Source organism: Macaca mulatta, chromosome 9 (genome assembly GCF_049350105.2).
Source record: "Macaca mulatta isolate MMU2019108-1 chromosome 9, T2T-MMU8v2.0, whole genome shotgun sequence".
NCBI classification, from domain to species: Eukaryota; Metazoa; Chordata; class Mammalia; order Primates; family Cercopithecidae; genus Macaca; species Macaca mulatta.
In genome coordinates, this window is record NC_133414.1 from 59,717,595 (window position 1) to 59,741,284 (window position 23,690).

Genomic DNA, 23,690 nt, shown 5'->3' on the forward strand with positions numbered 1-23,690 from the left:
AGAGCCACGTGGACAGGAACCATCTTCAACAGTTTATCCATAGCATTCTTTCCTAGAGTTGGGGCAAAAAGAACATAGGCATAGTTACAAACATTTTTTTCAAGTACAGATATCTTGTCAACTGGCTCTTCATCTTCCTGAGTAGGCCTTAGGTGTACTTGACATCATGAGTCAAAATTCTGACTCTGGGAGTGAAAGGTTGTGACCGGCTAGCTTTGTTTCTTATAGTCAGTGCTTGTCATTGGGAAGGATTCTTGTTGAGAGGTCTCTCTCTGCCACAGGCCCGGGAGCGAGCATGGAGAATAGGCCAGAAGAAGCAGGTGACTGTGTACAGGCTCCTCACTGCGGGCACCATTGAAGAAAAGATCTACCACCGGTCAGTGCACACGACGGCCGCTCTTGGTTGTGCGTTCCCAGAGTCTTGAGCAGGGAATTTTTCCAAAGTGTTATTTTTAAAAGTCTTAACATCTTAGAATAATAGTTGCTATAAGTTAAGGTTTTGGTTTTTGTTTTGTATTTTTTCTTTCCTTTTAAAATATGCTTAGATGGCTTACTGTGAGTTGTCAGAAAATGTCTTTGAACCTGATAATTTTTGTACCTTATTCTACCTCAAGAATCACGTACATGTAAACTTCGTATTGTTATTTGAAAGGAATATTTCTGCCTACTATGGTGTGTTGCCTTCAGAAAAATTTTAAAAAGTGACAAGGTTAAATGTTACCATATTGGTATTTACACATACTATGCAGGTGGGATCAGTGTGGGTGTTCTGGCGGTCTTTGACTCTGAGGCCCCTTACAAAGAAGTTGACAGGATGCCTGTTTCTTCCTCTGTCTTTCTGTAATGACTAGGGGATTTTAGACAGTGGTAACTTCAACACATTGCCAGCTTCTCCCACTCCCCCACCACAGACTCTCCTTGAGCCATAGCCCAGCTTTTATAGGAAGTTCTATGCCCTTCATCACATGCTGGGAACATTACATCTTCCTCAAGGGACTGTTGTGTGACGGTGGAGGACGAGTTGGATCCTGTGAGAATAGAGCTTCCTCTTACAGATTTATGCTTTAGCCAGGAGAATAAATGACAGAGAGGGACAGTGTGGCTGGTGGAGATGCCTGTTCCAGAGTGGCAGTGGCATGGGGCTTCAGCAGAGTGTGGACCTGCAGGTGGGAGCAGGGAGAGAGAGGTCAGAGTGGAGATGTTACAAAGCCCAGGTAAGAGAGTTTGCTGAGCCCTATGATAGGAAGGTTCTAGGCAGGGCAGGACCCTTGGTATTCAAGTCAGGGAGGCTAAGAGAGGCTATGAGTCACATGATGGCATGTGAAAAGGTGTTTCTTGAAATGGATTAGATCTTAGAGGTTGAAAAAGCTCATTTGGTGTAAATAATAAGGTATTATTTCTAATTTAAATTCTGCAAGATGTGGGAGATTAACTGATGTATTATATATTTTCTGAATTGTAATTTTCCAAGGCTGAAAATTTGGGGGATTATTTAGCCATTCATGCAGCAGCTATTATCGTATCTCTCTTATATTGCTTTATAACTTGAATTTTTAGGTAGAGCTACACATTGTTTTATACCAGCTTATCTTTTATTTTTTTAGACAAATCTTCAAGCAGTTTTTGACAAATAGAGTGCTAAAAGACCCAAAACAAAGGCGTTTTTTCAAATCCAATGATCTCTATGAGCTATTTACTCTGACTAGCCCTGATGCATCCCAGAGCACTGAAACAAGTGCGATTTTTGCAGGTATTACATAAAATCATTTAATTTAAAGTAATCAATTGCACAAGATGATACAATATAGTATTAGTGGTGTTTTTCCTCTACAGGAACTGGATCAGATGTTCAGACACCCAAATGCCATCTAAAAAGAAAGATTCAACCAGCCTTTGGAGCAGACCATGATGTTCCAAAACGCAAAAAGTTCCCTGCTTCTAGCATATCAATAAATGATGCCACATCATCTGAAGAGAAATCTGAGGCTAAAGGAGCTGAAGTAAATGTAGTACCTTCTAATCAAAGTGATCCTTTGAAAGATGACCCTCACATGAGTAGTAATATAGCTAGCAATGATAGGCTTGGAGAAGAGACAAATGCAGTATCTGGACTGGAAGAGTCGTCAGTGATTAGTGGAAATGGGGAATGTTCAAATTCTTCAGGAACAGGCAAAACTTCTAGGCCATCTGGTGATGAAAGCATTGATGAAAAGTTGGGTCTTTCTTACAAAAGAGAAAGACCCAGCCAGGCTCAAACAGAATCTTTTTGGGAGAATAAACAAATGGAAAATAATTTTTATAAGCACAAGTCAAAAACAAAACATCATAGTGTGGCAGAAGAAGAGACCCTAGAGAAGCATCTGAGACCAAAGCAAAAGCCTAAGAACCCTAAGCATTGCAGAGACGCCAAGTTTGAAGGAACTCGAATTCCGCACCTGGTGAAGAAAAGGCGTTACCAGAAGCAAGATAGTGAAAACAAGAGTGAGGCCAAGGAACAGAGCAATGATGATTATGTTTTGGAAAAGCTTTTCAAAAAATCAGGTAATCCGTTTGATACATTTGCCACAGGGATGCTAGGACCAGAAAATGAGTAGGCTGTTTCTAGCAGTAGCAGTCTTTAACTGATGGTGCATAGAGGGCTCTCAGCCAGAAGCGTTTTTCTTCAAAAATTTAGATTTGAAATATATTGACATTTTAAAAATTGTATTTACGCCTCTTTTCTGAAGACCTAGAAGAATTTGAAACTTTGGAAAACGGTAGTACTTATGGCCACTTATGGGAAGTGTGCAATTCTTAAATAGATGTGTACTACCTGAACATTAGTAGGCAGTTACTTTACATGCTATGTGCTACATTAATCTGATTTTCCAACCATAGGAGATTAAAGTAACATTTTAAGGGAAAGAGACAGGCTTGTGGCTAGAGACAGACATTCTAGAAGTACGAAAGCTGATAACTTACGTCAAGGGAGAAAAGTTAGGAGATGTAGACTCAACAATTGCTCAAGACCATGGAGTATAGATAGCCCTGCTTAGTGATCCCTTAGCAGTCACTGTGTTCACAATGTCATGACCTTGAGTTACCAAAGATTGCTGCTTATGGCACTCAGTTTAAGAAGGCAGGTTTATGTGTAGCATTTCAGAAAGACTTTTATTTAGCATGGTTAATTTTTTTGTTAATTTCATATTTTGAAGTAATTTCAAACTTAAAGAAATCAGTTTGAATAATACGAAGAGCTCTCCTATATCCTTTACCTAAGTTATTAACATTTTTCAGCTTTTGCTTTATCATTCACACACACACCCATCTATGCATACATTGTTTTTTTTGGCAGGAATACCACAGAGGTGATACTGTATCTTACTCAATGCATCTGTCAGGAGACACATGGTGGTTTGACCTAGTACAAGTTAATTTTCAAGATTAAGGTGGAGTCTGCCAGGTTTCTCAATGCTAATGTTAATATTTTTCCCTTTGTAATTAATTTGTACTTTCAAGGAATATGCTTTGAGACTGTGTAAATATCCTGTTTCTCATCCAACTTTTATCCACTAGTTTTAATATCCATTGATGATTCTTTCCTCAGTCAGTTATTACTACAGTGATTGCCAAGTGGTGATTAACATTCTACTATAAGGAAGGTTTTCCTTCTCCCTTATTTATTTATTAATTTATTTTTAGATCAGTATGGACTAATGGATTCTTTTTTTCCATAACTGTAATCCATTAGTAGGGGTATTATGATGCTCATATTGTCTTAGATTTGCCTCGTGGGTGGGAGCTCCTTCAGGCAGGCTCCTTTGTCCCTCTGGTATGTCCCCCCCATTCTTTGAGCACCTCCTTTCTTCTTGCTATACTAATATATGCTGAGCTCAGTTGATATTCTGTGCCAGCCCTGGAATCAGCCATTTCTTCAAGGAGCCCTGGAGAATGGTATTTAGGAACTAGGATCTGGGTTCTGAGAGTGTTCATTGCTGCTAGTATGTCATTGCTTTTGTAGCCAACATCAGGAAATAGATGTATGTATGTGTGTGTATGTGTTTGTTGTGTACATACATATACATACATGCATATATGTGCACAACAAATTGCACAGATACACCTATCTCTATGTCTATAAAAACCATGAGTTTGGCTTCCAGCAAAGACAGATTAACATTTATCCTTCCATGTGAAACAATGAAAACAATGACAAAACGTACGAAGCATTGGTTTTCAGGCACCAAAGGGCGGTGATCTCTTGAGAGATGGGAAACAAATGAACTGAACTCTCCAGTTGCCCTGCCCTACTGCCTTGAGAGAATTTTCATGCTGTGACAGAAAGAGGAAGAAACCAGATGGGAGTCCAAGGCAGACCCTCTGTTGAAAAAACAGAGCTGAACATCAGGGGAGGCCAGGGTGGCTGGCATTCACATGAAAGAGATGATAGAGGAGACAGCTCTGCACAGGGAGAGAACCCCACAGGTCTGCAGAATCTCCTTTGGCACTCAGCTGAATACTGACCAGCACATTGTGCAAGAAAACTACTTAAGGTCAGTGAAAAGGCCTTTCCTCTTTAACTTTTTGAATTAGAGGAGAGATGTCTGGTGCTCTCCCATGGCCAGGGATAGTGCCTGTTCCCACCAGCTAAGACTGGAAAAATATTTCATGGGGCATTGGGTATAGGACAGAGTAGGGGGTCTTGCCTCTGTAGTAGGGAATGATCAGCCTTGGAGTGAGCACTGCTTCAGCTCCACCTGAGAGTTTACAGGAATATACAAATACCCAACATCCAACAAGATGAAATTCACAATGTCTGGAACCCAATCAAAAATTACTGGCTGGGTGTGGTGGCTCAGTCTGTAATCCCAGTGCTTTGAGAGGCTGAGGTGTGTTGATTGCTTGAGCTTAAGAGTTTGCGACAGGTCTGGGCAACATGGTCAGATCCCATCTCTACAAAAAGTAAAAAAAAATTAGCCGGGTGTGGTAGCACACACCTGCAGTCCCAGCTACCTGGGAGGCTGAGGTGGAGGGATTGCTTGAGCCTGGAAGGTTGAGGCTGTGGTGAGCTGTGATCATGCCACTGCACTCCAGCCTGGGCAGCAGAGTGAGACCCCATGTCAAAAAATAAATAAATAAAATGTATAACCCAGTTTTTAAAATGGACAAATAATTTGAACAGACTTTACCAAGAAAGATATGTAGATGGCAAATAAATATATGAAACTTGTTAATATTATTAATTATTAGGGAAATGCCAATTAGGACCATAATGAGACACCACTACACACCCTCTAGAATGGCTAAAATGAAAGAAGACTGACCATACTAAGTGTTGGTAAAGATGTGAAGCAGTTGGGTCTCTCATACACGCCTGGTGGGAATGTAAAGTGGCACAATCACTTTGGAAAACAGTTTGGCAGTTTCTTAAAAATTAGGCATGCACCTTCCTTATGATATAGCCTTTTCAGTCCTGGATGTGTATTTGCCCAAGAGAACTGGAAAATATGTCCATACAAAGGCTTGTACGTGAATATTCATAGCAGCTTTATTAGTAATAGCCAAAATGTAGAAATCAAATGTCCATCAACAAGTAAATTAAATTAACCATGGCATATCCGTATGATCAAATATTAATCAACAGACCAGGCTTGGTGGCTCACACCTATAATCCTAGCACTTCGGGAGGCTGAGGTGGGTGAATCACCTGAGGTCAGGAGTTCGAGTCCAACCTGGACAACATGGTGAAACCCTGTCTCTACAAAAATACAAAAATTAGGCATGATGGTAGGTGTCTGGAATCCCAGCTACTTGGGAGGCTGAGCGGGAGAATCGCTTGAACCTGGGAGGTGGAGGTTGCAGTGAGCCGAGATCACACCATTGCATTCCCACCTGGGCAACAGAGCGAGACTCCATCTCAAAATATATATATATATATATATATATATATATATATATATATATATACACACACTATTCAACAATAAAAGGAAATAGAGTATTGATACATGCTACAGCATGGATGACTTTCAGACTAGTAAGATTAGTACATACTCTGATGCCATTTGCATAAAATTCTAGAAAACACAGTCATGACAGAAAGTGGCTTGGTTGTCTGGGGATGGGGTATTTGAGGGTGGGATTACAAAGGGACGTGAGTTTTACAGGTGATGGCTATGTTCATTGTCTTGATTGTAGTGATAGTTTCATGGTATGTACATAATGTCACAACTTACCAATTCTGTACTTTAGCAGTTACTGCATATCAGTTACACTCTAACAAGCTCCAAAAAGCAAAATAAAATGAGGGGATACTGTTGTCTCCAATTTCATTTCAGTGCCCTAGGGCCCTTTCCATGTTTGTAGCTTCCCTCTTCAAGACCTTCATTCACAACGTACTGAGTTACTCCTCAATCCTAGGATACATGGTAGTTTTTTAGAATTTCTAACCTGAACTACGGCAAAAACAGTTATACTAACTAGAATTCAATATTTGTTTTTATTTATACTAACTAGAGTTCAGTATTTGTTTTTATTTATTTTTGTCTTTAAGTTTTTGGTCAAAACACTTCTTGAGTCAAAAAAAACTTGGTTCTTTTTTCTCTTCTTTGTATTTTCAGTGTGTGCTATCAATTTAAAATATAGTTAATTTATTTGTTTGTATTCCACTTTAGGGTTTCCTCCCATCCTTGTTGACTCTATGTTATCTTCTGAGTAGCAACACATTAACATAGTAACAAAAGACAAAATATGCAAAAAGAAATACCAGAGTTGTGTCATCCCCCACCCTGTCCCCACCCCTTCCTTCCCTTTCCAGTCTCTTGAGTTTCTGGCATTTCCTTCACGTGTTTCTGTATTAGTCTGTTTTCACACTGCTGATAAGACATACCCAAGACTGAGCAATTTACAAAAGAAAGAGGTTTAATTGACTTACAATTCCACACGCTGGGGAGGCTTTACAATCATGCAAGGAGGAGCAAGTCACATCTTTCGGGGATGGCAGCAGGCAAAGAGCTTGTGCAGAGAAATTCCCGTTTTTAAAACCATCAGATCTCATGAGACTCATTCACTAGTACAAGAACAGCACAGGAAAGACCTGACCCCATAATTCAGTCACCTTCCATCAGATTCCTCCCATGACGTGGGAATTGTGGGAGTTACAATTCAAGATAAGATTTGGCTGGGACATAGCCAAACCATATCGTTCCACCTCTGGCCTCTCCCAAATCTCATATCTTCACATTTTAAAACCAATCATGCCTTCCCAACAGTCCCCCAGAGTCTCAGCTCATTTCAGCATTAACTAAAATGTCCACAGTCCAAAGTCTCATCCAAGACAAGGCAAGTCTTTTCTGCCTATGAGCCTGTAAAATCAAAAGCAAGTTAGTTACTTCCTGGATGCAAAAGGGGTACAGGCATTGGGTAAGTACAGCCATTCCAAATGGGAGAAATTGACCAAAACAAAGGGGCTACATGCCCCACACAAGTCTGAAATCCAGCAGGGCAGTCAAATCTTAAAGCTCCAAAATATCTCCTTTGACTCCATGTCTCACATCCAGGTCACGCTGATGCAAGAGGTGGGTTCCCATGGTCTTGGGCAGCTCCGCCCCTTTGGCTTTGCAGGGCATAGCCTCCCTCCTGGCTGCTTTCATGGGTGGCATTGAGTGTCTGCAGCCTTTCCAGGTGCATGGTACAAGCTGTCAGTGGATCTACCGTTCTGGGGTCTGGAGGACTGTGGCCCTCTTCTCACAGTTCCACTAGGTGGTGCCCCAGTAGGGACTCTGTGTGGGGGCTCCAACCCCACATTTCCCTTCTGCACTGCCCTAGCAGAGATTCTCCATGAGAACCCTGCCCCTGCAGCAGACTTCTGCCTGGGCATCTAGGTGTTTCCATACATCTTTTGAAATCTAGGTGGAGGTTCCCACATCTCAGTTACTGACTTCTGTGTACCCTCAGGCTCAACACCTTGTGGAAGCTGCCAAGGCTTGAGGCTTGCACCATCTGAAGCCATGGCCTGAGCTGTGTGTTGGCCCCTTTCAGCCACAGCTGGAGTGGCTGGGACGCAGGACACCAAGTCCCCAGGCTGCACACAGCATGAACCGTGGGCCAGGCCCATGAAACTACTTTTTCTTCCTGGGCCTTTGGGCCTGTGATGGGAGGCGCTGCCATGAAGGTCTCTGACATGCCCTGCAGACATTTTCCCCATTGTCTTGGGGATTAACATTTGGCTCCTCGTTACTTATGCAAATTTCTGCAGCCAGCTTGAATTTCTCTTGAGAAAATGGGGTTTTCTTTCCTATCACATTGTCAGGCTGCAAATTATCCAGACTTTTATGCACTGCTTCCCTTATAAAACTGAATGCCTTTAACAACACCCATGTCGCCTCTTGAATGCTTTGCTGCTTAGAAATTTCTTCCGCCAGATACCCTAAATCATCTCTCTCAAGTTCAAAGTTCCACAAATCTCTACAGCAGGGGCAAAATGCCACCAGTCTCTTTGCTAAAACATAACAAGAGTCACCTTTGTTCCACTTCCCAACAAGTTCCTCATCTCCATCTGAGACCACCTCAGTCTAGACCTTACTGTTCATATCACTATCAACATTTTTGTCAAAGCCATTCAACAAATTTCTAGGAAGTTCCAAAACTTCCCATGTTTTCCTGTCTTTTTCTGAGCCCTCCAAAGTGTTCCCATCTCTACCTGTTACCCAGTTCCAAAGTTGCTTCCACATTTTGGGGTATCTTTTCAGCAGCGCACCTCCCCACTGGTACAGATGGACTGTATTAGTGCATTTTCACACTGCTGATAAAGGCATACCCAAGACTGGGCAATTTACAAAAGAGGTTTGATCAACTTACAGTTCCATGTGGGTGTGGAGGCCTCACAATCATGTCAGAAGGCAAGGAGGAGCAAGTCACATCTTACATGGATGGCAGCAGGCAAAGAGCTTGTGCAGGGAAACTCCCATTTTTAAAACCATGAGATCTCGTGAGACTCATTCACTCATGAGAACAGTGTAGGAAAGACTCATCTTTATAATTCATCATCTCCTACTGGGTTCCTCCCTTGTCACGTGGGAATTGTGGGAGTTACAATTCAAGATGAGATTTGGGTGGGGACACAGCTGCACTGTATCAGTTTCTTTTTGTGGAAATAAGCAGACACATGTATAATTTCATATTCCCTTATTCTTTTACACAAAAGGTTGTACATTATGTTATCTTCTGTTTCTTTTTTTAAAAAACTTCATATATCCTGACAGCCACTCCTGTATTAGTTAACAGAGAGCTATTCCTCCTTTAGCAATTTTTATTGCTAGAGTGCTCTGCTATGTTGACCCAAAACCTGAAATCTAAAATGCTCAAAAATCAAAACCTTTTGTGCACTGACATGATGCCAGATGTGGAAAATTCCACACCTGACTTCATGTGATGGGTCACAGTCAAAACACAGTTAACACTTTGTTTCTTGCACAAAATTGATAAACGTATTATATTAAAATTACCTTCAGGCTATGTGTGTAAGGTGTATGTTAAAAATACACACATTTTGTGTTTAGACTTGGGGCCCACCCCCAAGATGTCTCATTTTGTATATGCAATTATTCCAAATTCCAAAAAAGTGAAAATTTGAAACACTTCTGGTCCCAGGAATTTTGATTAAGAGATATTAAACCTGTACCACAGTTTATCCACATATGAGGATTTAGATTGTTTATAGCTTCTTTCAGCCACAATGCTGCACTAAATAATCCTGTGCTTGTACAAGAGAGATTGCTAGATCAAAAGGTGAACACATATGTAAGGTTGTTTTGTTTGTTTGAATAATGCCCAACTCCCTTTTGTAAGGTTTAGATCAATTTGAATTGTCACCAGCAGTTGTTCCCCAGAGCCTTGTCAAGAGTGTGGTGTTATACTTTTAATTTTTCCCAGTCTGATAGGTGAGAAAAGATATATTAAGTTTTAATTTGCAGTTATTTTCTTTGAGTGAAATTGAACTTTTTATAGAACCATTTATATTTAAAAAATTTTTCTTTATGTGAATTTGTCTGTTCATATCTTTTGTCCATTTTCTAAATCAGATTTTTGGTCCCTTTTTCCCCTTGGTTTTAAAGAGTTCTTTATATATTAGGGATGTTAACTTTTCATTTTTCATATATGTTACAAGTATTTCCTCATTGGTTGTCTTTTATTATGATAATTTTTTTCCTATGAAACAGGTTTTTTTTTTTAAAAAAAACGCTTGTCAGTCTTTTATTAATTGGAATTGTAGTTCTAAGCCTTTTCTACACATAGATCATATGATAATTCACCATGTTTTCTTGTACTACTTGTATGGTTTTGCTTTTTACATTCAGATTTCTGATCCATTTAGAGTATGAGGTGTGGATTTTATCTTGGTTCAAAGATAAAATGCCCCAACATTTGTGCCCCAACGTTTGTAGCATCATTTATTTCAAATATGGTTTTCTCAGTGATGAGAGATGCCTTTATCATGTAATACATTTCCAAATGTAGTTCGATCTATTTCTAGTTTCTGGTCAATCTCCTGTTGTGTCTCTTCCTTCCTCAGCACCAAACTGTTGTAATTGGAGCATGTTTTATTGCCCAGTAGGGTGTCACTTTGCCTTTTCAGTGTTTTCTGATCTATTCATGAAGGTTTATTTTTCTATATGAACTTTAATATCAGTTTGTCTAACTTCATAAGAAAGCTTGATATTTTTATTGAGATTGCATTAAACATATAAATTAACTCAGGGAAAATGGTTATTGAGTCATTCTTCTCAAATGCAAGGGATATCTTTCTGTTTGTTTAAGTCTGATGGTCTCTCTTCCCAGGAGTGTTTTCATGTCTTCTCCATACAAGCTTTACACATTGCTTGGGTTTATTCCTAAGTGTTTTGTCTTTTCTGCTACTGTAAGTAGAATTTTCCTGCCATTTTATCTTTAGCTGGCTATTGTTTGTAAATAGGAACGTTGCAGGTTTCTGTATGTGAATTTTATTTTTTTATGTTGCCTGAATTATTTTACTATTTTTTATCATTGATTCTCTAGGGTTATCTAAGTTTACTATGACTTTGTTTTTTGTCTACCACAATATTGTACTTATACAGAGGAGAAAAGTGTCTTTCTTGTGTACAAAGTGAAATATCACTTTGCTGTTTCTTTTCTTGCTAGTTGGCGTGCACAGTGTCATGAAGCACGATGCCATCATGGATGGAGCCAGCCCAGATTATGTACTGGTGGAAGCAGAAGCCAACCGAGTGGCTCAGGATGCCTTGAAAGCACTGAGGCTCTCTCGTCAGCGGTGTCTGGGAGCAGTGTCTGGTGTTCCCACCTGGACTGGCCACAGGGGGATTTCTGGTGCACCAGCAGGAACAAAGTAAGAGATTGCTGCATGCCATACTTGCAAGGAGGCCAAACAACTAAGGCTAGAAATAAAATCAGAGCAGGTGTGGAGGCTTATGTTATTTCTCTTCAGGAATAAATCCCTCATGGAAAGATTATAGCAGCGAAATCTGGGTGACTTGTAGAAATACTGTTACAACTTTGCCTTCCTACTTGCTTTCATCCCCTGTTTTCCAAAGTGGCTTCAGGAGAAGTGATTGGTTTTATTTGAGAGATGGTGTTGTTAAAAATAGTAAGAGATCCAGGATAATGATTAAACTTTAATGAGATAATTAGCCAATTTACAACACACATTAATTACTTTGTTATTCAGTATGCTCTTTTAGAATGATTTTCCTACCTGGAATTGAGAATGGTTCCCATCATCTTTTGAACAAGAAACTGAGTGGTTCTCATTCTGAGATGCAGCAGTTCCTTTTTTTTTGTTTTTTTGGAGACGGAGTCTCGCCCTGTCACCCGGGCTGGAGTGCGGTGGTGTGATCTCAGCCCACTGCAGCCTCCGCCTCCCGAATAGTTGGGATTACAGGCTCCCGCCACCATGCCATGCTAATTTTTGTATTTTTAGTAAAGATGGGATTTCACCATGTTGGCCAGGCTAGTCTCGAGCTCCTGACCTCAAGTGATCTGCCCACCTCGGCGTCCTAAAGTGTTGGGATTACAGACATGAGCCTCTGCACCCGGCCAGCAGTTACTTTCTAGGAGGGTGGTGTGGAAGAGTCGAGGGGGATAGAGCAGAAATGGCGTGGCTGTGAAAGAATAACCATGCAAATGGAAATGTTTCCAGGAAGAAGTTCATTGTTGAAAGAGTATTTTGATCTCTGAGTCTCAAAAGCAAACATTTAATCTACTGTGATTATTTTCCTTCTTTAGGAGTAGATTTGGTAAGAAAAGGAATTCTAACTTCTCTGTGCAGCATTCTTCATCGACATCTCCAACAGAGAAGTGCCAGGTAATATAGATAACCTTTTTGCTTTCCAGGGTGAGATTTGCTTGATTGAATGCCATGAAAATTTCACCTGATTTTGGGTGTGAAGAAAATGGTTATCTCTGGTGTAATGACACCTGATATTTGTGTTGCATGCTCTGATTTATGATGCACATTCACTTGAATCTAAAAGGGTCTGCTGATTTCCTAAAGACAAAGTCTTTAACCCAAGATCCGTAGCAGCATTTCTGTTTTGCCATTAGAAGGTTGACACAGGGATGGGTGTGTTGCTGCTAGGACAGCCTGCCTTGTCTAGAGGGGAAGTGCCAGCTCCAGAGACCACAACCCTCTGAAATAAAGGTCCAGAAAACTGCCTTGAATGTTGGTGTCTGTAACTCACTAGCTGCTAGAGCAGAGTGCCTGTCTTTCTCTGTTCAAGAATGCCCTGCTTGCCTTGAGTGCTACAGTGGTTAAAACTAGTCCAGACTCCACCATTCAGTGAAAGTCTTTCTGGTCTTTCTGATTAAGGATTATGTTAAAACTCCCAGATTCAGACTCCAATTTTAAGTTAATATGAACGTGTTTAGGAATATGAGTACCTTTTTGACTTCCCATGTTCTGTGCTTTTAGCAGTAGGGATTTGAGACCCTTTCAGAGTTAGATTTGTGTTTTTTTAAGGAAACTTGCATTAGATGTAAGGTAGGAAAGAGTAAGAAGATTTAAAAGTGAGGAAAAAGAAGTATAGCTATGATACTGTTCCTTATCCACAGTGTACAGGTCAGGGTCCATTTGAGAGGAAGAATAGGAAAAGCCCACGGGCACTGAAAGTGGTCCTGGGCCTCCTAGAGACAGATTTTCCTGAAACCTTGCCTGGAAACCTCCACTCTGCCTTCCCTTCCACCACCATGCAGAGTGGTGACTAAGGGAATGGCTTGGTTGCCCCCCTTTTAATTTTTTTTTTTTTTTTTAGGAAATGGTCTCTTAACAGTGGGAGGATTTAGATACCGGACCCTCCTCCTTTCCCTTTTCATTAGGTGGAGTCTTAGTCTTACCCCGTCAACCTCACCACCCTGGCACATGTGTTGTCTGGTGACCCCTCACAGCTTTTGGGGAAGGAAGTAGGGGCATAAACTAGAGATTAAATATATCAATATAGTGGTCTTCTTTTTCCAGGATGGCATCATGAAAAAGGAGGGAAAAGATAATGTCCCTGAGCATTTTAGTGGAAGAGCAGAAGATGCAGACTCTTCGTCCGGGGCCCTCGCTTCCTCCTCACTCTTGGCTAAAATGAGAGCTAGAAACCACCTGATTCTGCCAGAGCGTTTAGAAAGTGAAAGCGGGCACCTGCAGGAAGCTTCTGCCCTGCTTCCCACCACAGAACATGATGACCTTCTGGTGGAGATGAGAAACTTCATCGCTTTCCAGGCCCACACTGATGGCCAGGCCAGCACTAGGGAGATACTACAGGAGTTTGAATCCAAGTTATCTGCATCGCAGTCTTGTGTCTTCCGAGAACTATTGAGAAATCTGTGCACTTTTCATAGAACTTCTGGTGGTGAAGGAATTTGGAAACTTAAGCCAGAATACTGCTAAACAACATTGCTTCCTAAACTTTCAAGTCACTTTTTCTAATGGGCATTTCTGATTATTAATTTATTATTAATAATCATGTTTGTCAACGGAAGTTGGCTGCACTTGATGTTTGTTTGCATGACATCTACCTCAGAATTAAAACTTTAAGAAGACGAAACTCTTCTCTGAAAGTTAAAAAGTTTTAATAATGCTAGCTAAAGGAGAAAATACTTGGATTGATTTCTTTTTTTGGCACTCTGAATTATGTTAAAAAATCAGGGACCTAACGGTTACTCCTTGGAGCACATTTGTTCCTTTACCCAAAAGATGCTGTCAGGGAGCACAGTTAGAAGTTTGCAGAACAGAAATCTCAATAATTTTTTTTATTGGTGCTAAAAACAGGTTTTATATTCAGTCAAACCTGTTCAGTAAGTTCATCAATATCTGGTAATAGCATTATTTTGATGCATAACCTTTAAACATTTAAATTTACTGTTTGCCACCCACAAAGGTCAGGTTTGTTATTTGTTGTTTGATAATTATATTAATTTTCTTGAAAAGATCCTCTTTTCAAGGTACTGGCAAATTGGTGGGTATTTTTATTAGTAAAGCATGAAACAGTTTGTTAATAAATGATAAGACATGTATTTGTGGAAAGTTGTAGGGTATTCAGTTTACCCTGGCTTTCCTTTAAGCAGAGGGCATCTTTTTCCCTTCTACAGTCACAAAAGGGCATCTTTTTCCCTCCTACAGTCACAAAATGTGCTATTAAAAAAAAAAATCCAATTAAAGCCAAAAGTAGGTACATAAAAACCACACATGTGCATGCACACAAACATCACTGCAGCCCACAGCAGACCCAGCTGTTATTACTATGAAGTGACACCACTCCAGACCTCTCTTATCTGCAGGCTGGCAGGCTGTCTTCTCTCCAGTTGCCTTTGTCTTGCGCCTGCCTTTGCATTCCCTGTGACGGGCTTTCCTGTTTCTGTGGTTTGGATTCCAGCCAAGGCTGTTTGTATCTCGCTACTGTTTATGTGTTTATGGTTCTGTGATGGTGTTGCTTTGATCCTCAGTTTCTTTTCTTTTTTTTTTTTTTTTTTGAGATGGAGTCTGGCTCTGTCGCCCAGGCTGGAGTGCAGTGGCGTGATCTCTGCTCACTGCAAGCTCCGCCTCCCGGGTTCACGTCATTCTCCTGCCTCAGCCTCCCGAGTACCTGGGACTACAGGTGCCCGCCACCACGCCCGGCTAATTTTTTGTATTTTTAGTAGAGACGGGGTTTCACTGTGTTAGCCAAGATGGTCTCGATCTCCTGACCTCGTGATCCGCCCGCCTCGGCCTCCCAAAGTGCTGGGATTACAGGCGTGAGCCACCGCGCCTAGCCCAGTTTATTTTCTTACCTGTGTTTTTCTTGTTTCCTTCTCAGGATGATTTTATCATCTCATCTTTGAAGTGTTGTTTTCTGAAATTCATTGTATTCCTTGAATTTCTTCTGTAGCTATCTCAGTGCAGTTTGTTTCTTGGATTTGTGTTCTCTGGTCTGCTCTTTTCCTCTCTCATTTTCTGTAGTATACCTGCCCTCCTACCGTGCTGTTTCTTTACATCTCGCTCATGCTTAACATGGATAGCTGTGTCCAGATCTTCTGTCTGCTTGTCCCTGTGACTCAGACAGGAGGGTCCTGGGCAGGGGGAGCCTTGCCGGACTGCATGAGAGGACATGAGTTTTGCTTTCTCTGCTCTAATATTTTGCTTAAGCCAAGAATCCTTTTCTTAGAGATGTTCTTTATGATTCCTGCCAGGATTTTCTAGTTTTTTTGGATTATAGCTTGTTCATTTCTTTGGTTTTTAGTTTGGTTTATATATAATGAGGGAAGATGATGATTACATTATTCTTGTCACTTTGCCATCATTGTTGAGAAGTCATAGAAGGAATTTTTAAACAGGCCAATAAGTCTTAAACTTGAATACTTGGTTTAGAAGGAAGTCAAAACTCCTTCCTTTTTGACTAAGTGGTTTGTTTCTGGGGAGCTCTTAATTTCTATTTTTATAATCATTAGCCTATAAGGAAATTGTGTCTTCCTTGTTCTCAGGGTGATCTACTGACCTTGTTCACTCATATGAAGCATTTGGGCATCACATTTATAGTGTCTGAAACATAAACTGTATTGAGCTAGACAAGGTATAGCCTTCTCTTCAAGTAACAAATACTGTCAAAAGCTATAATGCAGTAGGAGCAAGGTGGTCCTTGTTCCAGTTCTTGTCTCAGTTTTTCTGACGTACCATGATCTTGGGAAGGTGGTGTCTCAGTGAGGAGATCTGCACACATTGTCATCATGCCTCCTGGATGGAGGGACTTGGAGAACATTGCAGTAAGTAGAATGGTTTTAACAATGCAGAGAAGTTTATTCATTTAGATAAAAATCTAATTTTTGGAACTTTAAAAGCTTTGTACAGTGTGGATTTAATGTATTTAACATGCTTTATCAGCACAAATAAAGGATTTTAAAATTTTGTCAAAAAATTAAATATGTTAATACCATCACCATTAAAAATGTTCAAGCAATAGTCTGCCTCCCCACCCCCACACCATCTTGCACCTGTTCCACAGCTAAGTACAGTCCTATGTTTGGTGTGTCTTCTCCATGCATTTAGAGAATTACATGACACAGACTGCTGCTATAATGTCATTTTCTCATTCTTCCTTTACTAATAAAATTTCTGAGTTTTACCTGGACGTCTGGCTGCTCAGCTTAAGACTACTACTTAGCCTCCCTTAAAGTTAATTGTGGCCATATGACTAAGTTTTAAACTTCCAAATTGGCCCTTTAAATAAAGAAGCAGGGTATGCACTCTCCTTGACATTCCCCTTTCTTGCTGGCTGGGAGGCCAATGGGAGCTTCAGTAGTGACCTGGCATCTCAAGAGATGGAAGTCATGTGTTGAGGAAGGAGAAGTTGGCCTGCCAGTCTTGAACTATTCTCCTTTGACTTGCTATTTAAGAGTAAAATAAAATACTGACTTGCTTAAACTACTGTCTTTTGAAGTCTATTACAGCAACGAGTTTGCTTTAAATATGTAATTTATATTAATGGGGTGATACCATCCTTATTTTGCAACTAACTTTTCATTTAATATTATGTGCAAGACATTTCTATTCCTGTAAGTATAGCTCTGCCTGCATAGAATTGTTGGATTAATTATGTAGATTTTAAATGTCAGTTGATGTAGCAAAATTGCTTGCTTCAATTCACCCTCCATAAAAGGACCCATTTCTCCAAACCCTTGCCAACAGTAAGTGGTATCAATATCGGTAGGTTGTTTTGTTTTGTTTTAACCAATCTCATGATTGAAAGTACCTTTTTTTCACTTGAATTTCCCTGATTACTTATAAAATCAAACATTTGCGTGTTATTGGCCATTTGTAGATCTCTACCATACTTTGCCTATTTGTGTTATATTTGCCTAGTTTTCCTGTGGGTTGTTTATCTTTTAGGATTGTTCCCCTAAACAAAAACAAAAAGGCAATTATTCCAATGATCAACAAATATTCTTTTCTCCACCAGTTTAAAATGTCAGCTTTCAACTCATCACATGCTAAGTTGTCTATTTCTGACCCGTGGATCCAGGTGTTGGTTCTACCAACCACACTCCTCACGCTGTCATTTGGTGCTTTGCGTTGTGTTTTGCCATTCATGGGCAAGTTGCTTTTCCTTTCTCCCCCTCTTCAGTGTCTTATTCTTGGGTGTTTTCTGTGCCGGCTGAATCAAGAATTAGTTTATTAAATTCCAGTAAAATTGTGGTGTTCTTTTGACTAGGGTTGCATTTGTTTCCACATTAATTTAAGAATAAAAGACTTCTTTATAATTAATATTATGTTTCTGATTAGTATTATGATAGGCCTCATTTTATTAAAGTCTTTTATATTCTTGGATGAAATTTTAGTAACTTTCATCATAAATCTCTTGCACATTTCATAATAGGCTTATTCCTAGGTGTTTTACAGATTTTTAGTTTTGGTTGTGAGTCTTTTAACTTTTATATAAAAATATGGAGAATTAGCATATTCTCATATCTACTTTGTGATGTTTATCATATGGAAGTTTTAAAATACAGTAAATTCAGTCTTTCCATTTTTTTTGTTTCTGTAAGAACCATTCCCTAGCTAAGGTCATGAATACATTCTCATAAATTATTAATCCCATACGGATGACTAGTTTCCCTACCACCTTTAGCAAATAGTTTATTATTTTCCTCCTGATGTATAATGCCACCTTTACCAATTTACATATAATTATGGAAATGTTTCTTGGCTCTGCATTCTGTTAAATTGGTCCATTTATCTAACTTTGCTAGTAACCCACTGTTTTTATCATTGTGGTGCCATAATTGGTTATCACACATGGTAGAATGATTGTCCTCAAAGTCTTTTCTGGTATATATTGATATAACTGTATAGCTTTTCTTAGTGTAGTAAAGTACACAGTTAAATTTTCTAACATTGAGATATCCTTTAGACTTTCACTTCCAGAATGGCAATGTGAAGGGCCCTCTGGACCCCCTGTCCTAGGAATTAGCTTTAACTGGTGAAAATTGGAACAAAAAATAAACACCTTCCTCTTATACAGAGAGACACAAACACTTAATGTACTGAAAATTATCCTAAAAGCATGTAGAATAAAGTAACACTTATTCAAGGAAATCCAAATCTTGGTAAGAACAGTGAGTCAGACTCTTCAGCCACAACACACTCCCCCCTCCCTCCCATTTCAGTGGGTGCAGCCAAGAAAACAGAGCTCCGTCTCCCTCAGCTCCCTGTCCAGAGGTATGGTACCTCACAGGGAGGGGCAAGATGCCAGCATTTCTTATCCCTGCAGCTCCAAGTGGCAAGAGCTAAATTCATGAAGTTAAAAACTATGACAAGGAAAAAATGCACGAAAGGGGTTCAATAGTAGATTTGAACTGGCAGAAGAAATTGTCAGCCAACTGGCAGATAGAGTAAGAGAGAGATGCTTTCCAAAGAACAGAGAATGAAAATGAAAAATGAGCAAAACCCCAGAGAAATGTGAAGCACCATTATATGCACCATTGAAGACCATTAAGTGTGCATGTAATGGGATTACAAGAAGGACAGAAGAAAAAGAAAATATTTAAAGATATAATGACTGAAAACTCTCCAAATTGATTGAAAAACATCTAGGAAGCTTAGTGAACTCCCAGCATGATAAATGCAGAGGGATTCACAGACACATCATAGTAAAAAATGCTGGAAACAAAGATGAGAAAACCTTGAAAGTAGTGAGTGAAAAAAAGATACATCACTTAGGGAACAAAATTAATACTTGACTTCTCAGAAGAAATAATGGAGGCCAGAGGGCAGGTATAACAGTCAGAGTGCTCGAAGGAAAAGAAGTGTCAACCAAGAATCCTATATCCAGCAAATGTATTATTCAAAAATGAAAGTGAAATAAAGACTTTTCCAGATAAACAAAAACAGAAAAATTGTTGTTAACCAACCTGCCTAATAAGTATTAAAGGAAGTTCTTTAGGCTGAAAGCAAATGAAGAGCACCAGTAAAAGCAATTATATAATTATAAAAGTCACATAAATGCATATTTTTCTCCTCTCAACTGATTCAAAATGCAGCTGTATCAAATAATATGTATGTAATGTATTGGTCTATAACATTCAGAAATGTCATATATATAACATTTGTCAAAACAGCACAAAGGAGGTGGCTGGGAGCAAAGCTGTAATAGACTAATGAAATGGCAGATGGTAAAATAATAATTATAACAATGTATTGGATTTGTAACATTAATGGATACAGTATGTATACCTAAAATATCACAAAAAGGGGGAAAGGGAATATAGCTATATAGGAGGAAAGCTTCTATATATTATTGGACTTAAGCTTGTGTAATTCTACTAGATTCTGATAAGATGTATATGGTAAATGCTAGAGCAACCACTAAGAAAATAACTCCAGAAATGTAGTTGAAAAATTATTAATAAAATTAAAATACTACCTTAGAAAATACTCACTTGATGCAAAAGGCAATAGTAAAAGAGAATGAAAAGAACACAATAGATAATAGAAAACAAAGTAATGTGTATTCAACTTATCAATAATAAATGTTAATTTAATCAGGCAGAGACTGTCAGATTGGATTAAAAATGCATTCCAACTCTGTGTTATCTATGGGAGACACACTTTAGGTTCAAAGACACAGATAGATTAAAAGTAAAAGGATAGAGAAATAGTCCAAACAATTGCCACAAAAGAGCTGGACTGGCTGTACTAGTGTCAGACAAAGTAGATCTTAAGACAAAAATGCTCCTAGAGATAGAGACATTTTATAATGATAAAAAGGTTAACTCATCAAAAAAAAAAAAAAAATAACAGTTGTAAACATATATATGAACTTAATAACAGTATCAAAACACAGAAAGCAAAAACTGACAGAAATGAAAAAAGAAAATGGCCATAATAGTAACTGGAGACTCCAATAACCTATTTTCAATAATGGACAGAACTAGACAGAAGGTTAATGAAATAGAAGACTTGACCAACACTATAAACCAACTAGGCCCTAACAGACATCTATAGAACACTTTACCCAAGCACTACAGCATATACATTCTCAAATGCTCATGGAACATTCTTCAGGATAGGCCTTATGCTAGACCATGAAACTTCAATACGTTTAAAAGGATAGAAATAATACAAAGAGCATTTTGTGGTCATAATCACAGGATTAAATTAGAAATAAAAAATGGGAACATTTGAAGAACTCACAATTAGGAAATTGAACAACACACTATTAAATAACCAATACACTAAAGAAGAAAACAAGAAGGTAATCAGAAAGCACTTTGAGACTAACGAAAATTAAGACACAAGTGAACTGTACAGATGCAGCTAAAAAAGTGCTTAGAGGGAAATTTATAGGTGTAAATGCCTATATTAAGGAGGAAGAAATAAAGCAGTAACCTTCCTTCCACCTTGAGTCATTGAAGAAAGAAAAACTAAACCTAAAGCAAGCAGAAGGAAGGAAATAATAGAGTAGAAATTAATGAAACAATAGAAAAACAATAGAGAAAATATTACTAGAAACTGGTTATTTGAAAAGATCAATAAATATGACAAATATTTCACTAGATTGACCAATAAAAAGGCAATACTCAAATTACTAGGATATAATATGAAATAATAGACACTACTACCAACCTTACAGAAATGGGCAATCTGAATAGACCTATCACTAGTGAGCAGATTAAACCAGCAATCAGAAAATTGCCCACGAAGAATAGCCCAGGCACAGACAGTTTTACCCCTGCGTTCTACCAAACAATCAAAGAAATGCTAATAGCAATTATTCTCAAACTCTTTCAAGAAATAGGAGGGAATACTTCCCAGTATTGCCCTGATAACAAAACCACTCAAAGATATCACAGGAAAACTGCAGACCAATGTGTCTTATGAAATACATGCAAAAATCCTCAACTAAATGCTACAAACCAAATCCAGCAACATATAAAAAGAATTATACACCGTCACCAAGTAGGATTTATCCCAGGGATATAAGATTGGCTTAACATGTGAAAATCAATGTAATACGTATGTCAATATAATTTTTAAAAGTCATCTCTACTGATGAAAAAAAAAGGTGCATTTGAATAAATCCAACACCCTTTCATGATAAAAATGGTTGAAAAACAAGGAATGGAAGGAAACTACCTTAACCTGATAAAGAGCATCTATGAAAAATCTACAGCTGTCTTTATACTTAATGGTGAAAAACAATGCTTTCCCACTAAGATTAGAAATAGGACAAGGATGCCCATTATCACACTTCTATTTAACATTGTACTGGAGGTTCTAGCCATTACAATTATACAAGAAGAAAAAAAGTGTGGAAAGGAAGAAGAAAAACTTTGTTCGCAAATAACATGATCTTGTATGTAGAAAATTCTAGGGAATCCGCTAAAAAAAAACTATTGAAGCTAATAAATGAATTCAACAAGATGGGAGGATACAACATCAGTATTTAAAAATCAATTGTATTTCTACACACTTGCAGTGAATAATCAAAAATGAAATTAAGAATATTCATAATAGCATAAAAAAGAATAAGGTGCTTAACATATTTAACAAAAAGTGCAAAACTTATACTCTGAAAACTACAAAACATTGCAGAAAGCAATTAAAGAAGACATAAATAAGTGGAAAAACATCCCATGTTTGTGGATCAGAAGAGTATAATGCTGTTGAGATGACAGTATTCCTCAAACTTATCTACAGATTCAGCATAATCTCTGTCAGAATCTCTGCTGATTTCTTTGCAGAAATTGACAAGCTGATGCTAAGAGTTATATGAAATTGCAAGGAACCCAGAATAGCCAAAGAAATCCTGAAAAAGAATAAAGTAGAAAAACTCACATTTCCTCATTTTGAATTACAAAACAACAGTAATTACGAAGTGTGTTACTGGCACAAGCATAGACATAGATCATTGTATTTTTTAAAAAATGGTGATTCCAGAAATAAATGCAAACATCTGTAGTCAACTGATTTTCAGCAAAGGTGCCAAGTCCATCCAGTGGGGAAAGAACAGTCTTTTCAACAAATGGTGCTGGGACAAGTGGATAGTCATGTGCAAAAGAATAAAGCTGAACGCTTACCTTACATTATATTTAAAAAGTTGGCTGGGTATGATGGCTCATGTCTGGAGTCTTAGCACTTTGGGAGGCAAAGGGGCAGATTGCTTGAGTTCAGGAGTTTCAGACCAGCCTGGGTAACATGGCAAAGTCATGTCTCTACAGAAAAAAAAAATTAGCTGGTCATGGTCATGTGCGTCTGTAGTCCCAGCTACTCAGGAGGCTATGGTGAGAGGATCACTTGAGCCCAGGAGGTCGAGGTTGTAGTGAGCCATGAGCATGCCACTGTACTCCAGCCTGGGTGACAGAGCAAGACCCTATCTCAAAAAAAAAAAAAAAAAAAAAGTAGATGAAAGAGGCGAGGCGTGGTGGCTCACGCCTGTAATCCCAGCACTTTGGGAGGCCGAGGTGGGTAGATCACAAAGTCAGGAGTTTGAGACCAGCCTGACCAATATGGTGAAACCCCATCTCTACTAAAAATACAAAAATTAGCTGGGCATGATGGCATGTGCCTGTAGTCCCAGCTACTTGGGAGGCTGAGGCAGAAGAATCACTTGAACCAGAAGAATCACTTGAACCCAGGAGCCGAGATTGTGCCACTGCACTCCAGCCTGGGTGACAGAGTGAGACTCTGTCTAAAAAAAAAAAAAAAAAAAAAAAAAAAAAAAAAAAAAAAGATGAAAGACCTAACTGTCAAAGCAAAATCTATAAAACTCTTAGAAGAAAATGGGTAAATCTTCATGAACTTGGGCTTGGCAAAGCATTCTTAGATATGACATTAAAAACACAAGCAGCAAAAGAAAAAAGAGAATTTGGACTTCATTGACATTTAAAGCTTCTGTGCTTTGAAGGATACCATCAAGAAAGGGAAAAGACAACCTACAGAATTGGAGAAAATATTTGTGAATCATACTAATAAAGACTCAGAAATAACTTTAAAAATGGACAGAGGATCTGATTAGACATTTTCCCAAATAAATAAAAATGGCCAAGAAGCACATGAAAAGATGCTCAACATCATTAGTCATCAGGGAAATGCAAAGCAAAACCACAATGAGATACCACTTCACACCCACTAAGTTGGCTAAAATAATAAAAAAGTAACAAGTGTTGAGATTGTAGAGAAGTTGGAAGCCACGGATACTGCT

General features: G+C 38.8%; 1 protein-coding gene across 12 annotated transcripts in view; it reads left to right on the forward strand.

Annotated features, from left to right (window-relative positions):
* The window catches only part of ERCC6 (ERCC excision repair 6, chromatin remodeling factor), an 84,305-nt gene extending 66,553 nt beyond the window's left edge, over positions 1 to 17,752 (forward strand). For all 12 annotated transcript variants that reach the window (XM_077946375.1, XM_077946380.1, XM_077946386.1 and 9 more), the window contains 6 exons: positions 282 to 376; positions 1,605 to 1,750; positions 1,834 to 2,541; positions 11,158 to 11,362; positions 12,259 to 12,337; positions 13,487 to 17,752. In XM_077946375.1, the coding sequence (XP_077802501.1) occupies positions 282 to 376; positions 1,605 to 1,750; positions 1,834 to 2,541; positions 11,158 to 11,362; positions 12,259 to 12,337; positions 13,487 to 13,906 (1,653 nt within the window). In that variant the 3' untranslated portion in view covers positions 13,907 to 17,752. The remainder of the gene's footprint in view (positions 1 to 281; positions 377 to 1,604; positions 1,751 to 1,833; positions 2,542 to 11,157; positions 11,363 to 12,258; positions 12,338 to 13,486) is intronic.
* Positions 17,753 to 23,690: the final 5,938 nt, after the last annotated feature.